At 32.9% G+C, this 18,207-nt stretch overlaps 2 protein-coding genes across 3 annotated transcripts; both read left to right on the forward strand.

Annotated features, from left to right (window-relative positions):
• The first annotated feature begins 1,446 nt into the window (after positions 1-1,446).
• LOC122578177 (ubiquitin-like-specific protease ESD4) lies at positions 1,447-7,124 on the forward strand. Of its 2 annotated transcripts, none has more exons than XM_043750081.1 (9): positions 1,447-2,435; positions 2,530-2,609; positions 2,741-2,834; positions 2,918-3,016; positions 5,297-5,389; positions 5,504-5,623; positions 5,826-5,929; positions 6,360-6,432; positions 6,630-7,124. In XM_043750081.1, exons 1-9 carry the CDS (start codon positions 1,644-1,646, stop codon positions 6,690-6,692), a joined length of 1,518 nt encoding a protein of 505 aa, XP_043606016.1. In that variant the 5' UTR covers positions 1,447-1,643; the 3' UTR covers positions 6,693-7,124. The 2 variants fall into 2 exon arrangements, with proteins under 2 accessions (XP_043606016.1, XP_043606017.1); XM_043750082.1 differs by having other exon boundaries at positions 2,744-2,834.
• A 2,876-nt stretch (positions 7,125-10,000) lies between these two features.
• On the forward strand, positions 10,001-18,058 carry LOC122579242 (neutral ceramidase 2-like). Its single transcript, XM_043751363.1, has 10 exons — positions 10,001-10,108; positions 10,369-10,697; positions 10,921-11,129; positions 11,896-12,252; positions 12,777-13,041; positions 13,121-13,382; positions 13,473-13,598; positions 14,861-14,924; positions 16,893-17,062; positions 17,373-18,058. The coding sequence occupies exons 1-10, from the start codon at positions 10,097-10,099 to the stop codon at positions 17,919-17,921; spliced, it is 2,343 nt and encodes a 780-aa protein (XP_043607298.1). The 5' UTR covers positions 10,001-10,096; the 3' UTR covers positions 17,922-18,058.
• The last annotated feature ends 149 nt before the right edge of the window (positions 18,059-18,207 follow it).

Below are 18,207 nucleotides of genomic sequence, written 5' to 3' on the forward strand. Positions count from 1 at the left end.
CCTCAAATATATCAAGTGGAATCCTAGTCCAAGATTCTTTAACACCGTACTCATTCATTAACCAAGCCTCGATCACAAAGCGCGTCACATATAGGGCAAGCTTTCCACAAAGGACAATAAGTTTGCAATGATAGTTGGACATGATTTCAGTGTCATTGCATAAATTGGGAGATGGGACTTTACGCAAACAATCATCTACTAAACTAAAAGGCAAGTACCTTTAACTTCACATTTTAAAGATAAAAAGTAATTGTAATATAAAAAAATTAGTTTCCATAAATATAGCATTAAAAAAATTAATTATTAATGTCTACAAACTTAAATAAGTAAATAAAAATAATTTAAATTTTTTAAAATAAAATTAAATTTAAAAAAATTAAATAACTTATAGGACATCGTCATTTACACTGTATTCTCGAGTTTTTTTTAAATGATAGGAAAGGAAAAGATTGGATAAGGAAAGAAAAGAAAACAAATTATATATCAAAAAGGCATTCTCGAGTTACATGAAAAACTAAAGAAAAGAAAAGGAAACACAAAATTAATAGTGTTCTTGAGATAGAAAGAAAAGAAAGGAAAGGGAAAAAAGTTATAATTTTACAATTATGTCTTTTTTCCTATAAAGTTGTTATTAATTAATAGGGGTAAATTAGTAATTATACACATAACTTAAAAGTTTTGCATCCAAATCCTCTCAAAAATGGGAGGAAAGTTTTTACTTCAAAACATTCATGTTTTCTTTTCTTCCCCTTTCCTTTCTTTAAAAAAAAAAAACTCAAGAATGCAAAATAGAGAAGTTTTCCAATCTTTTAAAAAAAAAACTCGAGAGGGAAAATTTCTTTATTTTGCATTCTTGAGTTTTTTTTTTTAAAGAAAGGAAAGGGGAAAAAAAGAAAACAAGGATGTTTTTGAAGTAAAAACTTTCCTCCCATTTTTTGGAGGATTTGAATGGAAAACTTTTAAGTTATGTGTATAATTACTAATTTACCCTTATTAATTAATAACAACTTTATAGGAAAAATGACATAATTGTAAAATTATAACTTTTTTCCCTTTCTTTTGTTTTCTTTCTATCTCAAGAACACTATTAAATTTGTGTTTTCTTTTCTTTTCTTTAGTTTTTCATGTAACTCGAGAATGCTTTTTTGATATATAATTTTTTTTTCTTTTCCTTCCTTATCCAATCTTTTTCTTTCCTATCATTTAAAAGAAACTCGAGAATATAATTAAAGGGGGTTTTATGTCTAATCATATAAAGTATAAGTATTAATATTATCATTTAAAAATAATTAAATTTGATTTAATGGTTTTAAATCAAAAATAGAAATTATCTAAGAGTTTCTATTTGTTTAGGAATGAATTTAAAACAGTAGACAGATGATTTTAATTATAAATAAATCCACTCGTCTCCGATTATGAATTAAATTTACACGCACATAAAAGAAATTTCTGTCAAAACCCCGCAAAACAGATCTGCTACACAACGTACAGCTCAATTTTTCAATCTTCAAAACCAAACAAACCCTAACTAAAAACCCCTCATTCAATTTAATGCCCAAAACAAAACGCTCATATTCTCATGCCAACATTCATTCCTGTTTCAAGGGTTTTATCGAAACCCTAATTTCAGTTTCATTCCAAAAATGGGTGCTTTAACAACCAATCGCAACAAACGCTACGCAGAATTACAATTTCCGTCTTCAACGCTTCTGGGTTATGATCATCTTCACGTTGCGAAAAAACCCAAATCAGCAAATGGTATGATACCCACTACAAGTTCTGTTTCCAGACTTAGTTTATACCCGAAACAGGTAACGCCGATTTCTCGAGAAATTCAAGCTCCTATTTTAGTTGTTAAAGGATTTACTGCAAGTTCATCAAGATTAGATACTAGTGATAGTCAGAATTATAGACCAATTTTGGGTAATTTGGATAGTGGTGGTGATAGAATGGGGAATTTTTTGTTTTCGGAATATTATAGAACGAAAGCAGAGGCTATTCATAGCTGCCGGTATTTTAAAGAAAAGGATGGTAAGATAGTTAAGAATGTTGATAATGATAATGATAATGATGGGGAAGGAGTTTCGGGTGTTGAGGAAGTTGAGAGACAAGATTTTAATAAATCAGTTGAGATTCAGACGATAAGAGCGAAATATAAGGAGTTAGATAGTAAGGCTGAATTGAATTTAAGGTCTCAGCCTTCTACTTCTTCGGGTGTGGTTTCGGATTTGGTGGATGGGAAGGCGTTAGAGTCTTTGTCGTTAAACCAGAGGTTGGATGTTATGGATGTAGATGATGGTGTGCCTGTACATAGAAAGCTACTAGAGTCGGCCAGAAAGCATGATGAGCGGTTAAGGAATTTGGGCTTTGATATCAAACTACAAGAGGAAAAGAAAGCTTTGTTTGACAAATTGCGTCCTGCGAAGGAAGAGGAGGTGAAGTGTTTCTTTCTGTTGTTGCTATTTTGGGAACCGTGAACTTCTATATCAGTGATTGATATATCATGTTGTATTAATTGTTTTTTTACAGGATGTATTGGTTGAGCCTTTCCGCCCACTTACTGATGAAGAAGAGCAAATCGTTGCGAATGCATTGTCTGTTTCTAGCCGGTATGATTTCATGGATATTTGTGTGTGTATGTATATAGGTGTACGTGTATCCATATAGTATGTCCATATGTGGGTGGTTTCATTATGTATTTTGTATCTAATTTAGTGTAAAATGATGCTTGAAATTGTAGAAGAAAGGTTTTGGTTACTCATGAGGATTCAAATATTACAATCACTGGAGAGGTTCTACGGTGTTTAAGACCCGGGGCATGGTTAAATGATGAGGTATTCATTTATTTTGTATGTGTATTTGATAGCAATTTAACTTGTTAATCAAGATTTATAGTGCTGGCTTTTCCATATTATAGGTTATTAACCTTTATCTTGAGCTGCTAAAAGAGAGAGAAAAGAAGGAACCGAAAAAGTTTCTGAAATGTCATTTCTTCAACACATTTTTCTACAAAAAGGTCAGTTAATCTCATCACTTGCCATCTTTCTATTGGCTTTATTTACGTACTCCTTATGTGTTATGTCTTAATATATCATAGTATTTAGGATGTACTTCATGAAGTTGGTAAAAGCTAAACTGATTATCTGGCCCTTATAGCGATTGTTAAAATCATTGTTATAATTTTTTTGATCTACAATATCTTATGGAGGGGATTAAAAGCAATTGATCCCTTATATATGTTTTCGTCATAAATGCCCCTTAAATTTTCATGTCGATAATGGCTAGGAAGTGCTTTTCTTCTTTTGCTCTTAGATAAATTGCAAAAAATCTAGCGATAAATGAAGATCGGTAAACATAATCCTTCTTTTTAAAATAGGGAAATCTACCTAAATGGTCATATTGAAAGTGGTTTATGAGTTTATCTCAATAATATAACAACCAGATCTTCAAGCTCTACCATAATGCCAAGCATCCCCTGTAAAAGACTGAGGGTTCTGGTTAAATGATGTCGGATAGCATGGCAACCATAAGGTGATGTGTGGCAGGGTCACAATGGATTTTGTGTAATTCATTGAACATAAGGACTGTGGTTGGAGGTTGACCTTTTGTAGCTCTATTAAAGAGCTTCTATCATCATTATAATATTAATTTGGTTTACAATGCTATTTAGTTTATTTTCCTTGCATAGACGTAGCTTCATAGGAGATTTGTTGGTACTGTTGCAAAATCCAGCAGTTTAGTGAATTATGTATATTCCTGCATGGACTGGAACTACAAATTCTGTTTGTAATTTTGTATATTCTTCTAAATAAATGTAACTTCATAGGAGATTTCCGCTTGCCTTCTATACTTGCAGATCCAATCCATGATTCATCATATACATTCGTTGACCTGCTTTTGGTTAATAATTTTTTTTGTTTAAAAGCATGCCTACCATCTTTCCGTAAGGACTGTAAAGAGAGATAGTATATTAATACTTTAATTAGGATACTAACATTAATACCGTAAGGAAAATGTAGATAAAAGCTCAGAAGCATTACCCAAATCCATGTAAACACATACATTCGTGTGGACCCTTTCTTCCACACCAATCCATCGTACAATTTGAGCCATGTGTTAGCTTATAATTGGACACATCATTCAGCCAACACATTTACACGGAATGAAGATTTTATCCATATTAAGATAACCATCTTCCATATGACCATTTAGGTAATTTTCCCTTTCAAATATATAAATAACTGATCTGATTCTTAAAATTTGATGAGCTTTATGTAAAATACTCCCCACATTCATTCAAGTTGGAATGCCCTTTTTTTTTCTTTCCCTCTCAAAGTCCCAATTAATGATTTTTCAGATAACTCTGCAATGACATTACCCTAGTCACCTTCCTAATGTCTTATCTTGTGAAAGAGTTCAGTAATGACACCCATGACTGATCAGTGATCATTATGTGAAGTTAATCCATCAATGTATATTTTGTTTATTTATTAGGAAGTATCTGCTGATCAAAAAAGCAGAAGCCATCCTGAAGTTCTTAGTTTACTCTGTAAAGGTACATTGGTTTAAGTGTCTGCCTATGGGGATGTATCAATTTAAATCAATACGATTTAAGATGTATTTATTAAGAATAGCTAGTATATACATTAAGCACATTTTATAAGAATTGTTACAGTATATAAGTATTAAAGATTGTTAATTTAAGCATCTGTAAGGACTTCAAAAACAATTTGTACCAATATTTTACTCCATAAAAGCAATTAGTCACTATTCCTCTTGTAGGCAATCTAATGGAGCATCTATCAGTAATAATTTGTTATGTTTGTGTCTTTTGCCTCAAAAGGCGTAAATCTTTTTTATTTAATGTTGTATACGTTTATGTGATACTGAAGTATTGCCGTATTGTGTGTGTGTGTGAGAGAGAGAGAGAGAGAGTAGATGAGATGCATATGAAAGTGCTTAAATCAGTATTTTCTGTAATTATAATATGGTTGTTGTCGTGATATTGAACAAACTGAGCTGTATTTTGTTTTGTTTCCTGGAGATGCAAGTGTACACAATTATCCGCATGTTAAGAATTCTCGAGGGGATAATTTATATTGGAAATTCTTTATAGATATTAGCATCATTGAAACCCTAGTTACGTTATATTGGTTTCGGCGTTATTAGATATAGTTGATCTTCCCTGGTATGTACTTGTGTTTATTTTGTGTTAATCATCGTTTGTGGGACTTTATGTTGATAACTTGTGGCATCTTTTATGAATTTTAATCTTATTCTATCCTTTTTGTCATAGTTAATAAGCGGAAGAACTGGCTATGATTACAAGTCGGTTAGAAGATGGACTTCCCAGAGAAAGTTGGGATACAGTCTCCAGGAGTGCGACAAAGTAAAGATTGATAACTTTTTTTTTTATAAATAAACCTTCCGTTTCTCCTAAGTCCTAATTCGACCATGATATTCTCATTTAAGTTCCAGTATTCTGACTATAGCTGCTAAACAGATTTTTGTCCCAGTTCATAAAGAAATACATTGGTGCTTGGCTGTTATCAACAAAAAAGAAAAAAAGTTCCAGTATCTTGACTCCCTTGGAGGCATTGATAGGCAAGTTATGAGGGTTTTGGTATGTCCATATTCTATGACATAAATATATACATGCTAATATGAAAACTATTTGTTGTTAAATCAGAAGCATATATACTAAATATGTAACTTTCAAAAATATATATATATATACTAAATATGTCTTTTGTTACCCCCTTTTTGATGGGTTTCGGTTAATCGGAACTAAATATGACTTCTTGTTTATGGCTCGTGTTCTCCAGGCCAACTACATTGTGGATGAGGTGAAAGATAAGAATGGGAAAGACATTGATGTTACTTCTTGGAAGCAAGAATTTGTCACGGACCTTCCTAATCAGGAGAACGGGTGTGTATGATTCAAAGTTTCGCTACTTAAAGAAAATAGGATTAGTTAAACTTAGTTATTTAAGTCGTTCAACCTGCCAACTTCTCTTACTATAACTGATAAGACAAAATAATGGTAAGCCAAATGCATTCACATGAGAAATTTGGGTTTATTGAAAGTATGGAAATCTTGACCTATAAGTCAAAGTTATCATTTGTATCCTTCACATTTGTCCTAAATGGTGAAATTTATTATAGACATGTTCCTCCACAACCATTAGGTTTCCTAGTCACTATGAAAAAGAAAGAGAAAAAAAAAAGAGAGACTGGTTTGTGTGGCTTTTGTCAAGTGAATATGTACACCTTTGACTCTTTTTTGTTTTTGTTTTCCGTTTGATCACAACAGTCTACTGTTATGCGTTTCTCACTAATCATAATCTGTTTCTTGACAGGTATGACTGTGGTGTGTTTATGATTAAATATGCAGACTTTTATAGCAGGGACATTGGCCTCTGCTTTAAGCAGGTGAGTTGTTACATGACAGGCCGATTTTTCCTTTTTGTTTACTTGATCTGGATGGCTAAGTTTCTTTTTTCTAAATGGTGTCGTTGTATGTCTTGAATATATATGATGAACTGTCTCATTTGTGATGGTTTTCAAATGATTTTTGACATCAAGCATGAACTAATTAGCTGTGATAAACTGATAATGTTTTAATGTAGGAACACATGCCATATTTCCGGAAGAGGACGGCGAAGGAGATACTAGGATTGAATGCCACCTGAATAACTGCTGTGATTTAAGCATGTGGTGTACATAGTCTCTGATTGGGAAAGCACTAAGTAACATATTTTCCTGAATTTTTATCCATCACCTTCGTAGCAGAAGGGCCAGGGAGGTTCAAGGTGTCAGTAGGATCCCTTCTATAAGGCTCGTTTATTGTTCTGTGTTGCTGCATATGACTAGGCTGAAACTCTATATTTCATTTCAATCTTCACAAACAACTAAAGCTATAAGTTTTATTTGTGCTGCTTTTATTAGGGAAAAGGTTTTGATTTGCACAATCCTTTATGCTTGTGTTAGTAGAGTAGACATAGGTTTGACTTATGGAAACCTCTTTGCTTTTAGTCCATACTCTGTAGCAGTCTCTTTTGTAGCCATTCTCACTTTTTGATATCCCAGACTAGTTCTGTAAAGATATTTTTTTTTGTTGTTCATTATGGACGGGCTTCGACATTATACTAGAGGTAGTCCTACCATATAGGTAATATTCACTTCCATTGTCCAGTAAAATTACCAGTTACGTTTGGTTCTGGCATGGTATTACATTACAGTATCAACAACTTGAAAATTGTAGTAAGCAGACAGAGGGTGTCTGGAAGCCAAAACGTAGCTTGAAGCATAGTTGGTCACAACCAGTATGGGGACATGATTTGCTAGATCCCTTTAATTTGGTACGGGGGTAGCCTCATTTCTGGTATGATGTGGACATGTGGTTTGATGTACCTGAATTTATACAAAGATAGATTCAGTACTCCATAATTTAAAATATATTCAATACTTCAAAAACAGATCGATAAAATAAACTCAAAAGCTATTAATTTGAACTTGCTACTTAGATAGAAGTCAAGAAAATAGCAATATCAATTTAAAACACGTATTACAATGGTCTACAGTTTGATACAACATCAAGCATCAGAACACTACAAATCTTTCTATTAGTGTTAACTAATGTTCACAACATATGAGAAACCGCTAAAAATGTTGAAAAAAAGATGAAGAAAGTAAGATGTCTAATACTCCCAATTTTATAGTCTGGAAAGTGGGAAGTAAAAATTAAGAATACTCAAATTTTTATAAATTTAGGTAAGTTTTTGTTAATATTATTTACATAATGAGTATTTTTGGCAAAAGTAGTTGAAGCTAGGGCTGAGGCTAGAAATAGAGGCTAGAACTAGAACTAAGGGCTGGAGCTGAAGGTTGGGGTTGTAAAACTAAAGCTTCGAATTGTATAAATCTGTTTGGTAAACTAATTATAAATTGGGGCTAAAAGATGTATAATTACATTAATAGGCATAGAATTTAATTTTTTTTTTTTTAAATATAGAATTAAAAAAAAAATTGATAAAATTTTTTTTTACAGCGTTTACGATTTTTTATTTAAATAAGAAAAGATCACCAATTGTTTGAAGAATGCATTTGCATCTAAACTATGCTACTTGTTTTCGCATGGACTTATGTACATCAAATCTGTCACCGATTACATATGGGAAGAAAAGGTATTATAAATAATCCAAATATCAACATTTAAGTTGTTGTAAGTTGTAACTTACAAGAAAAAAATGGGTTATCTTTTTCTTCTAGATAATCAAATTTATGATACCCACAAAACTTGTATGTTCGACAATTGTTTTAACTGCATGTATGCTTAAATTTTTAAAAAGAAGAGGTATTAATAAAACATCATTAAAAAAAAAATATTACAGTAGTGTATGGACTTATAAGGAAGAACTAAAAAGAAATGTTTATGCTTGCAACTTGTATTGGTAAAAAATATGAACAATCGAACATGATGAGTTTTCAAGGATATATGGGTAATTTTAATAGTTAGGGGTCGGAGCTTTTTTTTTTAAAAACTTCTCAAATGAGGTTTTTTTTTTATAAGGAAAATGATTTATGATATTAATATTATTTTGTTGGATCTCACAAACTCACTTAAATCATAATTACACATGTCAAAAAGCTCTCCATGATTTTAATGGTTTGTGAGAGCAACACCATCCAACCAAAATAATGTTAACTTCATCTAAATTATCCTTTTTTTTAAAGCTTTTTGGGTCTTTTTTTTATAAAAAAAAAAAAAAAAAAGAATAGCCCAAGCCTTGACTTCCAAACATGGTTAATTTTTGTTTTGAAAATCTCATAGATACTTTTACTTTTTTTGAGATTCAATTTTTGGAGTTAATATTTAAAATGGTATAAATGGAAAACATATTTATCAAAATGATGTAGTTTAAAAAATATTTACTAAAGAGGTGTTTTTTCAAATTTTTTTTTTATCAAAATAATGTTTTTTATTACTTTTGTAGCATTTTTACCTAAACATTACATTGTATTTGTTTTTATCAAATTTACCAAATTTGAAACTTAAAAACTCATGATATCTCATAACAATATAATGCCAATACTAGATCTTAAATAAAAAAGTACCACATACATATAAAAATTCTTAATTTTATTCAAAACGCATGATTAAGCAATACCATGTATGTGAACAAATATCAAGCAAATGAAACATTTATAAAGATGAAGACAAATCTACTTGATCATTAAAACTTAAAAGTTCATGAATTTTTATAACACTACAAAGCCGATACAAGAGAATATAAACATATATTTTAAATAGAAAAAGTAACAATTACATATAAAAATCGTTAATTCCATTTGCTTCAATATTTGTAAACGTTTGATTTGCTTGATTTTGTTCATATATATAGTATTGTTTAATAATGGTGATAGCTTCTATATTGCGTTTTGAATGAAACCAATGATTTTTATATGTATGTGGTACTCTTTTTTTTTTAAAGATTTATGCTTATACTTTCTTGTATTAACATTGTAATGTTATGAGATATCATGAATTTTAAGTTTTAATGACTTAGTAGATTTAATAAAAACAAGCACAACATATATTTTAAGCAAAATTCTACAAGAGTAATAAAAAACATTATCTTGGTAAATATTTTTTAAAAAAACACCTCTTTGAAAAATATTTTTTAAACTATACCATTTTAGTAAATATGTTTTCTATTTACACTATTTTGGGTATTAACTTTCAATTTTTGTGTTATGTTATTTGAAATTTTAATCGTTTATAAAAGTCAAAATTTGTGTATCCTACCACATGTATCTGTGTGGTAAGTTAAACCATTTATCTAATACTGTCTTCAAAAAAAAAATATTGAATTCAGCAAAAATCTTATAAATATTTTCAGTTATGAATCGAGAAAAAGTGTAAAAAATTCTTGTGAAGACTTTTCTTCGACCTATCTTTTCACTCAAATAGCTTGTGAAAAAATTGATAGAAATAGTAAAAACCTTTATACTAACCCTTTGTAAAAACTAAGCCTTACTCGCCTTGTTATTATTAAACCCCCAAATCCCATTAATTACGAGTATTACTTGATTGATGATTACTCAGGTAAGCAAGTACATCAAATTAAACTTGCGTTTTGTAGCTTGTTTATATTTTAATTTACTATACAGTAATATGCAGTAACTTTTTTTTTTTTGTCTTTAAAAAAAAAAAAGAAAAAAAAAAGGATTGATTGTAATATATAATTCTTGCCTTGCCTCTTTGATGTTTGAATTTGTATTGTAAAGTTTAGATGATAATAATACATAAATTATTAATTGAATGATGTTTCTTATCATCATTTCTTGAATTTGATGTTTTTTAAGGTTTCCGAGAGAGCTATGATGTTGGGCAGTCGATCGATGAGCTTCTTCGCGACCCTTTTGTTGTTGTTGTTAGGGATGTTTTTATTATCGGAATCTACAAACTTGATTGGTCTTGGAAGTTATGACATTACAGGACCTGCTGCAGATGTTAATATGATGGGTTATGCAAATATGGAACAAACCACCTCCGGTATTCATTTCCGGCTCAGAGCTCGTACATTTATTGTCGCAGAACCTGACGGAGGGAACTCCGTTGTATTCGTGAACCTTGATGCTTGTATGGCCTCACAGCTTGTTACAATTAAAGTAATTGAAAGATTGAAGGCAAGGTTGATGCTTTTTCTTATAAGAAACTTAAACTTTTCGATTTTAATAGAGTAATAGTATAGTTTATCATATTTTCGTTTCAAGTAGTTGTTCTTGTTTTTATCTTGCCGATGCTACATATTAACAAGTGAACAGATTACTGTTTGTTTAAGTAAATGGTTAGTTCATTTCAGGCTCAATCACTGTTTCTGAAATCTGTTTTTTTTTCTCCCTAAATTTAAATAGGTATGGTGAGCTATATACCGAGGAGAACGTTGCCATCAGCGGGATTCACACTCATGCTGGCCCTGGAGGATATCTTCAATATGTTGTATATATTATAACGTCTCTTGGTTTTGTACGACAATCTTTTGATGTCCTTGTGGATGGCATTGAGAAAAGCATTATACAAGCTCATGAGAATCTTCGGCCAGGTTCTGTCTTTATAAATAAAGGTATTAAACATCTACTGTTGTTTCAACCATTCTTTTTCAGATATATACTAATGTATGTGTATATTCCCTGGACTTAGGCGATGGCAAAACGGGTGAATGGGTTGTGTTGGGTTTGTGTAAAAAATGTCTGATTGCGTTGACTTGCCAACAGTTTTTGACCATGTTTTCTGTACCCGCATAAGTAGCATGTTCTAAATATGATTACAAAAACTATTGTGTTAATATAACAATGGCGTTGCCAGGAGTCGAACCGGCATGGGCGCACCTACGTGGGGGGTGTTAGCCATTTATCCGTTGTTGCCTTTCAAAACAAAAAAAAAAAAACAATTAAGCCATCTAAATAAAGCAATTTAGAAAGTTGTAACCATTTGAACACAATTTTTTGGTAACTTTCGACCAATCTGACTTGTTTGACCTCTTCCAGTGTTGATAAAGTGTGCTCAGTTGATATGTTATAAAAAATTATTAACCAAACACATCGTAGTTTTAGGTAAGTGGGTTGAAATCATCATCTCTAGCTCATAGGCTGCTTGTACATTATAAGTTTGCTTACGGGGTATTAATATAGTGTCTGACTATTTGAAATATAGTTATGCGTTATGGAATAACAGATTATAAGTTATTAACTATTGTGTAATGGACGAAATCTACTTCTTACAGTCTTATTCTTTTGCAAACAACCTACTCGGGAAATAGGGGTCAGAATATGAGAGTTAGCTTGTATGTCCTTTTGTTGGTGCTCTGATTGTTTTGGTTGATTCTGCAGGAGAGCTCTTAGATGCCAGTATAAATCGTAGCCCCAGTGCTTATCTCAATAATCCAGAAGAAGAAAGAAGACACTATAAATATGACACTGATAAAGAGATGACCCTCTTGAAGTTTGTAGATGATGAGTGGGGTCCTGTGGGAACCTTTAATTGGTTTTCCACTCATGGAACGTCTATGAGCCGTACAAATTCGCTTATTAGCGGTGACAATAAAGGTGCAGCTGCAAGATTTATGGAGGATTGGTATAACACAAATGCCATGCACAAAGGATTTGAAAGCCAATCACTAATCAAACCTGGAGCTTATAAAGTGCCTCGAAGAATCTCAAGCATAATTACAGACATCCATGAACACCGTAAGTTTAATCTAGCTTGTTATAACTGTAAAGATGGATTTCATAAATAGGTAGGCAAACTTCATCTTAATTCTATTTCGGGTAATATAGTATTTTGTATATCCTAAAAAGGTTAGCCTTTCAATATTTGACTGGTTTGGGTAACTGTAAACTCGAGGGAGCAGGTACAAACTTAATTGGATGCACTTGTGACTGTGAAAATGATGATTTTCTGCAAAACTTGCTTACCCAGTATAGGTTGAAAGTGGTTACTCAAAATGGAAAATTTTGTGAAGTTATTTACCATGGATGAAAACTTTTTGCAAGGTGATACCTTTTTGAATATCAGGTAAAAGTTTACCTTCATATACAATTGTTCCGGTATTGAATTCATGATATTTTGTGCCTTAAACATTTTGTGGTTCCAATTATTTGATCCCTAACAGAAAAAAATCATTTGTTGAAGATCTTTGTGATTAAAAAAGTTACTCTGATTTTTTGAAAGAAAAAGTCTCTTATAATTAATCAACTTCTCACACATTCAGGTAAAGAGTTGATGGAAATTGCTTCAACTTTCCAGTCATCTCCAGGAAGACTTGTTATAAGAACTTTAAGTGTTACAAAACGTCGGAGGAGTAGCTTTAGGCAGGCTGAAAGGCCTCAATTCATCTCTGCATTTTGTCAGTCAAATTGTGGTGACGTAAGCCCAAATGTGCTTGGAACATTTTGCATAGATACTGGCTTGCCATGTGATTTTAATCATAGTACCTGCAACGGTCAAAATGAGCTGTGCTACGGTCGTGGTCCAGGGTATGTTCCTCATCAGAATATGTAGTTTCAACACAAAACTATATCGAATAGAATGAAAACTTGTATACCAATTGGACAGTTACCCGGATGAGTTTGAGAGTACCCGCCTGATTGGTGAACGACAATTTAAAAAAGCCGTGGAGTTGTTCCAACGTGCATCTGAACAACTGGATAATAAAGTTAGGTACCGACACACATATATTGATTTTTCTAACCTTACAGTTAAATCTTTACAAGATAATGAGTCAGTCAGAACATGCCCTGCTGCAATGGGCTTCTCTTTTGCTGCTGGAACTACTGATGGGCCCGGAGCATTTGACTTTAAGCAGGGAGATGACCAGGTTATGGAATTGCATTACGTGATTACACCTTCTAGGATTAACTTCTTGATTGACTGACTTGGGCAATGTAATGTTTTGAATAATCTTTAGGGTAATGCCTTTTGGAAGCTTGTTGGAGGTTTTTTAAAAAAGCCTAATGAGGAGCAGATCAATTGTCAGTATCCAAAACCCATTCTAATTGACACTGGTGAAATGCATGAACCATATGATTGGGCGGTAAGTTGAACTCTAATGCTTCGTGTTATATAATGGGAAAGACCCTATTGTTTGTTCACTAGTTTATTTTTGTTAAAGATGAATGGAAATCTTTTGGGGGGGTGAACGTTAGTGTACATTTGCTGTAAGTTGTGCATCAACAGATGACCAGATGATCATGTGACCTGAATATGTGAAAAGAATTAAGAAGTGAAACCCGGTATTATGATTGAAACGGGATGCAGTTCTCAGAACCACAGATAGTATCACAACTTTTTGCTTTGTTGTAGTACACATAAAGTGGAAGCTTTTTGGAGGTGAATAATAAGGCCACTAATTTGTCACTATACATTCAACAGATATGGAATATGAGATCATGTGAAAAATATCTAAGAAGCGAAATTCCAAAATTTCAAATTAATCTCAAAATCTCCACAAAATTATTGTATATGTTCTCTTAATTTAGAATTGCTGGATCTTCTTACTACTCTTTATACACTCACGGGTCTCTACACTATACATCGAAGTGCATTTTTTGTTCTATGGAATTTTTCTACCCTCTTGGTCTTAAATAGTTGACTTAATCTCCTTTGGTCCTTGTGCTTAATGATGTTACAGGAACTGTGACATACGTGGATTTTAGAGAATAATGTTTTACAACTTGTGGTCTTTTTTATGCATCTGATAACATTAATAGGGAATCAAATATCTGACTAGAGGTCGAAACTTCCCTGGGTAAATTCGTTAGGATCATTAGGGAAGAGTTCGGAAACGGCCATGAGAATGTCTGTTAGGTCGCATACATGAGAGCCAAAGGCTACTAGGCTAGACTATCTGTGGGTAGCCTGAACAGGGATCTTTCTTGGTTTATACTATCTCGTAAGAGAAGTGTTGTAGTATTTCCCTTTTGGGAAGCAGTGGCTTCACTTTCACAAGATGAGCACTTTCCAATAAATAATGTGTACCTACATAGTGTTTCTTAACTTCGAGACACCTCAAGTTGTGGTCTAGTTCCCTCTTTTTATGTATGGTGCATGCATCTTTATGGTTATTCAACACCAGATTTAAACTGATCCACTTTTTGTGTTTGTGTGGGAGCATATATATGATTTCTCATGAGTCATAACATATAATTGTACTAATTAAAATGTCAGCACTGTTAGATTTATGATAATGCCTTCAAGAGTTGCCATCAACATTACATGTAGAGTCACGTGGTGTGCTTATTTTAGTACATGGAAGCTATATCTTATATGTGCCTTGTTTCATCGTGATTCATGCAGCCATCCATACTCCCCATTCAGATTTTTCAAATCGGACAACTTGTTATTCTCAACGTCCCAGGAGGTAAGTATGGACTTTGTGCTCAAGTTATTATTCCCTTGCATATAAGGTTTGGTTATTCAATTAAAATTTAAAATTCAGTTCTGCTACTCTTTAAGTATTTTGAGTCAAACTGAGCTTGATGAGTCAAACAAGACCAGTTAGTCTACTGTTATTAGTTTTTGGACATACCAACAAACAGTTAGCCTAGTGGTAAGGAAAACACTTGATGACCTTAAGGTCTCAGAATCGATCCCCGCTTGGCACAAAAATTAATTCCTTCACCCGTTACCAATGAAGCCTAGGCCCACATGTGAAGTTTAAATATGCGGGTTCGATCCTTCGGGGTGCCCAGATCATGTGGGGATTAGGATGGAGGTATTGTACCGGCATCATATGGCTCATATAGGGTGAGTTGATGGGTATACAATTGTGGTATCGGGGCAAGGGTTTCCTCCATTACCTTTTTTTTATTAGTTTTTGGACATTGGAATAGTAACCAAACACATTAAAGTTTTTAGTTTTTAGTTTCCTTTTATAAATATAAGGCTGGCATAACAGGTCACACGAAACCTGTTAAGACACGAACTTGTTAAGACATGAACCTGTTAAGATCAAACACGAACACGACCTGTTAACTAATTGTGTCATTTTTTTCAAAGACGAACACGACACGAAAATTAACAGGTGCACTTGTTAAGACCTTTTAACATGTATATTATAGAATTTTTGACTAATATTGAAAAAAAACCTTAAGGATACAAAAATTCTTACAAATTCCAACTATTATATAGCGACAATAATCCTTACATTACAAAACTTCATAAACATCTTACCTTATAAAAATCATATATCAAATCATAATATCAATTCTTGGTATTTTATATATATGTATAATCTTAACATGTCTTAACAGGTCCTAACAGGTCCGGATCTGTTAAGACACGAATCTTAACAGGTCTTAACAGGTCCGGACCTATTAAGACACGAAACATGTTAGGTCAAACACGAAACCTGTTAAGAACAGGTCGTGTCGTGTCGTGCTAACAGGTTCCGTGTCAAAATTGCCAGCCTTATATAAATACAATGTTTGTTATTCTCTTTATTTTGTTTGTTTATTGCTTTTGGAATCAAATCTTCATCCTGATATTATAATTTAATTATCTGTGAGTTGAAGATTATTCAGCTGTATTATCATACTACTATACAATGTGGAGTATCTACTTTTCGACCAACTAAACAGATGGCACCCTTGTTTTGTTTCAAACAAAAAATAAACATATCAAAAAGAATTATGTTTAGAAGTAAAAATCTAAAATTTAAATGAAGCAAGGTGAAACCGTTTTACCCAACAACAAAAAAAAAGCTAAAAACTTTACAATTTTTAAGTAATATGGTGGGTTATTTTAGGACCACCTCTTATTTTAGGACCAATTAGGACGTGTGTTTTTTGTAACTTACACACCACCATCATCATCTACTACGATATACAAGACTTTTTTGTAAAAACACTAAGACTTTTCGGCGACGGGCCCACCAAAAAATCATGTGTAAGTTAACTTACACATGATTTTCCGGCGACGCGGTGACCGGAAAATCATGGTGGTGGTCGGAGATGATCATGGTGGTGTGTAAGTTACAAAAAACACATGTCCTAAAATTGGTCCTAAAATAACTTGCACCATATGAAGGTTTGTAAACTAAAAAATTCACTTTGTAAAATACCCTGAAGGTTTGTAAACTAAAAACTTCATTTTGTAGTTAAACATACATTCATTCAGTTAGTAAGAAAACTGAAGTATCAAGTAAACTAAATATGACGAAAATATAAAATTATATCTGGTACAACCGTAAGGGATAATGTTAATGTATCTTTAGAGCTGCTTCCTTAGTTGTTGCTTTGTCTTGGTATCTTCTTATTTATATATATATATATGTATTTTCCTCTTTAACTTAACTTTGGTTTATAATTGTTGTTTATGGCCTTTGTAGAATTCACAACTATGGCAGGGAGGCGCCTTCGTGAGTCAGTCAAGGAAATCCTGACATCTGGAGGAAAAGAAGTGTTAGATGGTAATGTCCATGTTGTAATTGCAGGACTTACAAATACTTATTCACAATATGTGACTACATTTGAAGAATATCAGATTCAGAGATATGAGGTCAGTGTATGCTCCTATTATCATTGTAATCATTGAAAATTGCTTACATATATCATACTTCTGTTTCGGGTAATCTATTTTCCTTCATTAACATAATATTATAAAGCGGTAGTTTTTGTCTTTGGAGGTCAAAATGACTCTTTTACACATTTGTTACCTTTAATGGCTAAAACCATGTAAATTGCCCCATGTACAAATGTACAATGTTGAAAAGGGTAATCTATATTTTTAACAAAAGTAGGTCAGTAACCTTGAATGCTACCTTCCAGTAAACACCTAACCATTCAAAGATATTTTACATGATTTTCAGGGAGCTTCGACTCTCTATGGTCCGCATACCCTCAATGGATACATTCAAGAATTTAATAAATTAGCGTATTCTCTCATCAGTGACCAAAAAGTCGTACCAGGCCCACAACCACCTGACCTACTTAACAAGCAAATTAGCCTTCTGACTCCAGTTGTCATGGATGCAACCCCTCTTGGTTCGAGTTTTGGCGATTGTAAAACAGATGTCCCCCCTGACTCACTTTTCAAACGGGGCGACGTTGTTACAGCAACTTTCTGGTCTGCATGCCCGAGGAATGACCTTATGACGGAAGGCACATATGCACTGGTAGAGCTTTTACAGTCTGACAATAGCTGGGAACCATCCTATGATGACGATGACTGGTGTCTGAAATTTAAATGGTCAAGACCTTCGAAGCTTAGTACCCGAAGCTATGCCACTATAGAATGGCAGATACCTGATGAGGCTATTTCAGGTGTTTACAGAATAACACATTTTGGTGCTTCAAAAACGCTTTTTGGTTCAGTCAACCATTTCACTGGTTCATCTGCTGCTTTTGTTGTAGCATAAGAAATGAGCTATTGACCTATTGTAGTCTATGCTTTGTTGTATATGAATGAGACCACAAAGCTTATATCACTGCCACGAAGCTTATATTACTAGATAGTGTAGATTTTTCAATAATTTTCAAATTATGTTTCGGTTTCTATTCTATGTTTCTTTTGAAAGTGATCTTTTAGCAACATTCATAAAAGAATGTTGTTTTGTTTCCGTCTTAATTGGCGTACAACAAAGTATGTGCGGAAAGTAACATTTTTCTCTAATGTCGTTGAGATGGTTACTAGTGGTCCAGTGG

The sequence above is a fragment of the Erigeron canadensis genome, chromosome 8, assembly GCF_010389155.1.
Source record: "Erigeron canadensis isolate Cc75 chromosome 8, C_canadensis_v1, whole genome shotgun sequence".
Taxonomy (NCBI): Eukaryota; Viridiplantae; Streptophyta; class Magnoliopsida; order Asterales; family Asteraceae; genus Erigeron; species Erigeron canadensis.

What these genes read in the sequence shown, in the direction of transcription:
- LOC122578177 (XM_043750081.1), top strand. Translation starts at nt 1,644, where the DNA reads ATGGGTGCTTTAACAACCAATCGCAACAAACGCTACGCAGAATTACAA. An exon ending in CTTCCTAATCAGGAGAACGG is followed by an intron (nt 5,930 to 6,359) that starts GTGTGTATGATT and finishes GTTTCTTGACAG; the next exon opens with GTATGACTGTGGTGTGTTTA. An exon ending in TTGGCCTCTGCTTTAAGCAG is followed by an intron (nt 6,433 to 6,629) that starts GTGAGTTGTTAC and finishes GTTTTAATGTAG; the next exon opens with GAACACATGCCATATTTCCG.
- LOC122579242 (XM_043751363.1), top strand. An exon ending in TGCTACGGTCGTGGTCCAGG is followed by an intron (nt 13,042 to 13,120) that starts GTATGTTCCTCA and finishes CCAATTGGACAG; the next exon opens with TTACCCGGATGAGTTTGAGA. An exon ending in ATCAGATTCAGAGATATGAG is followed by an intron (nt 17,063 to 17,372) that starts GTCAGTGTATGC and finishes CATGATTTTCAG; the next exon opens with GGAGCTTCGACTCTCTATGG.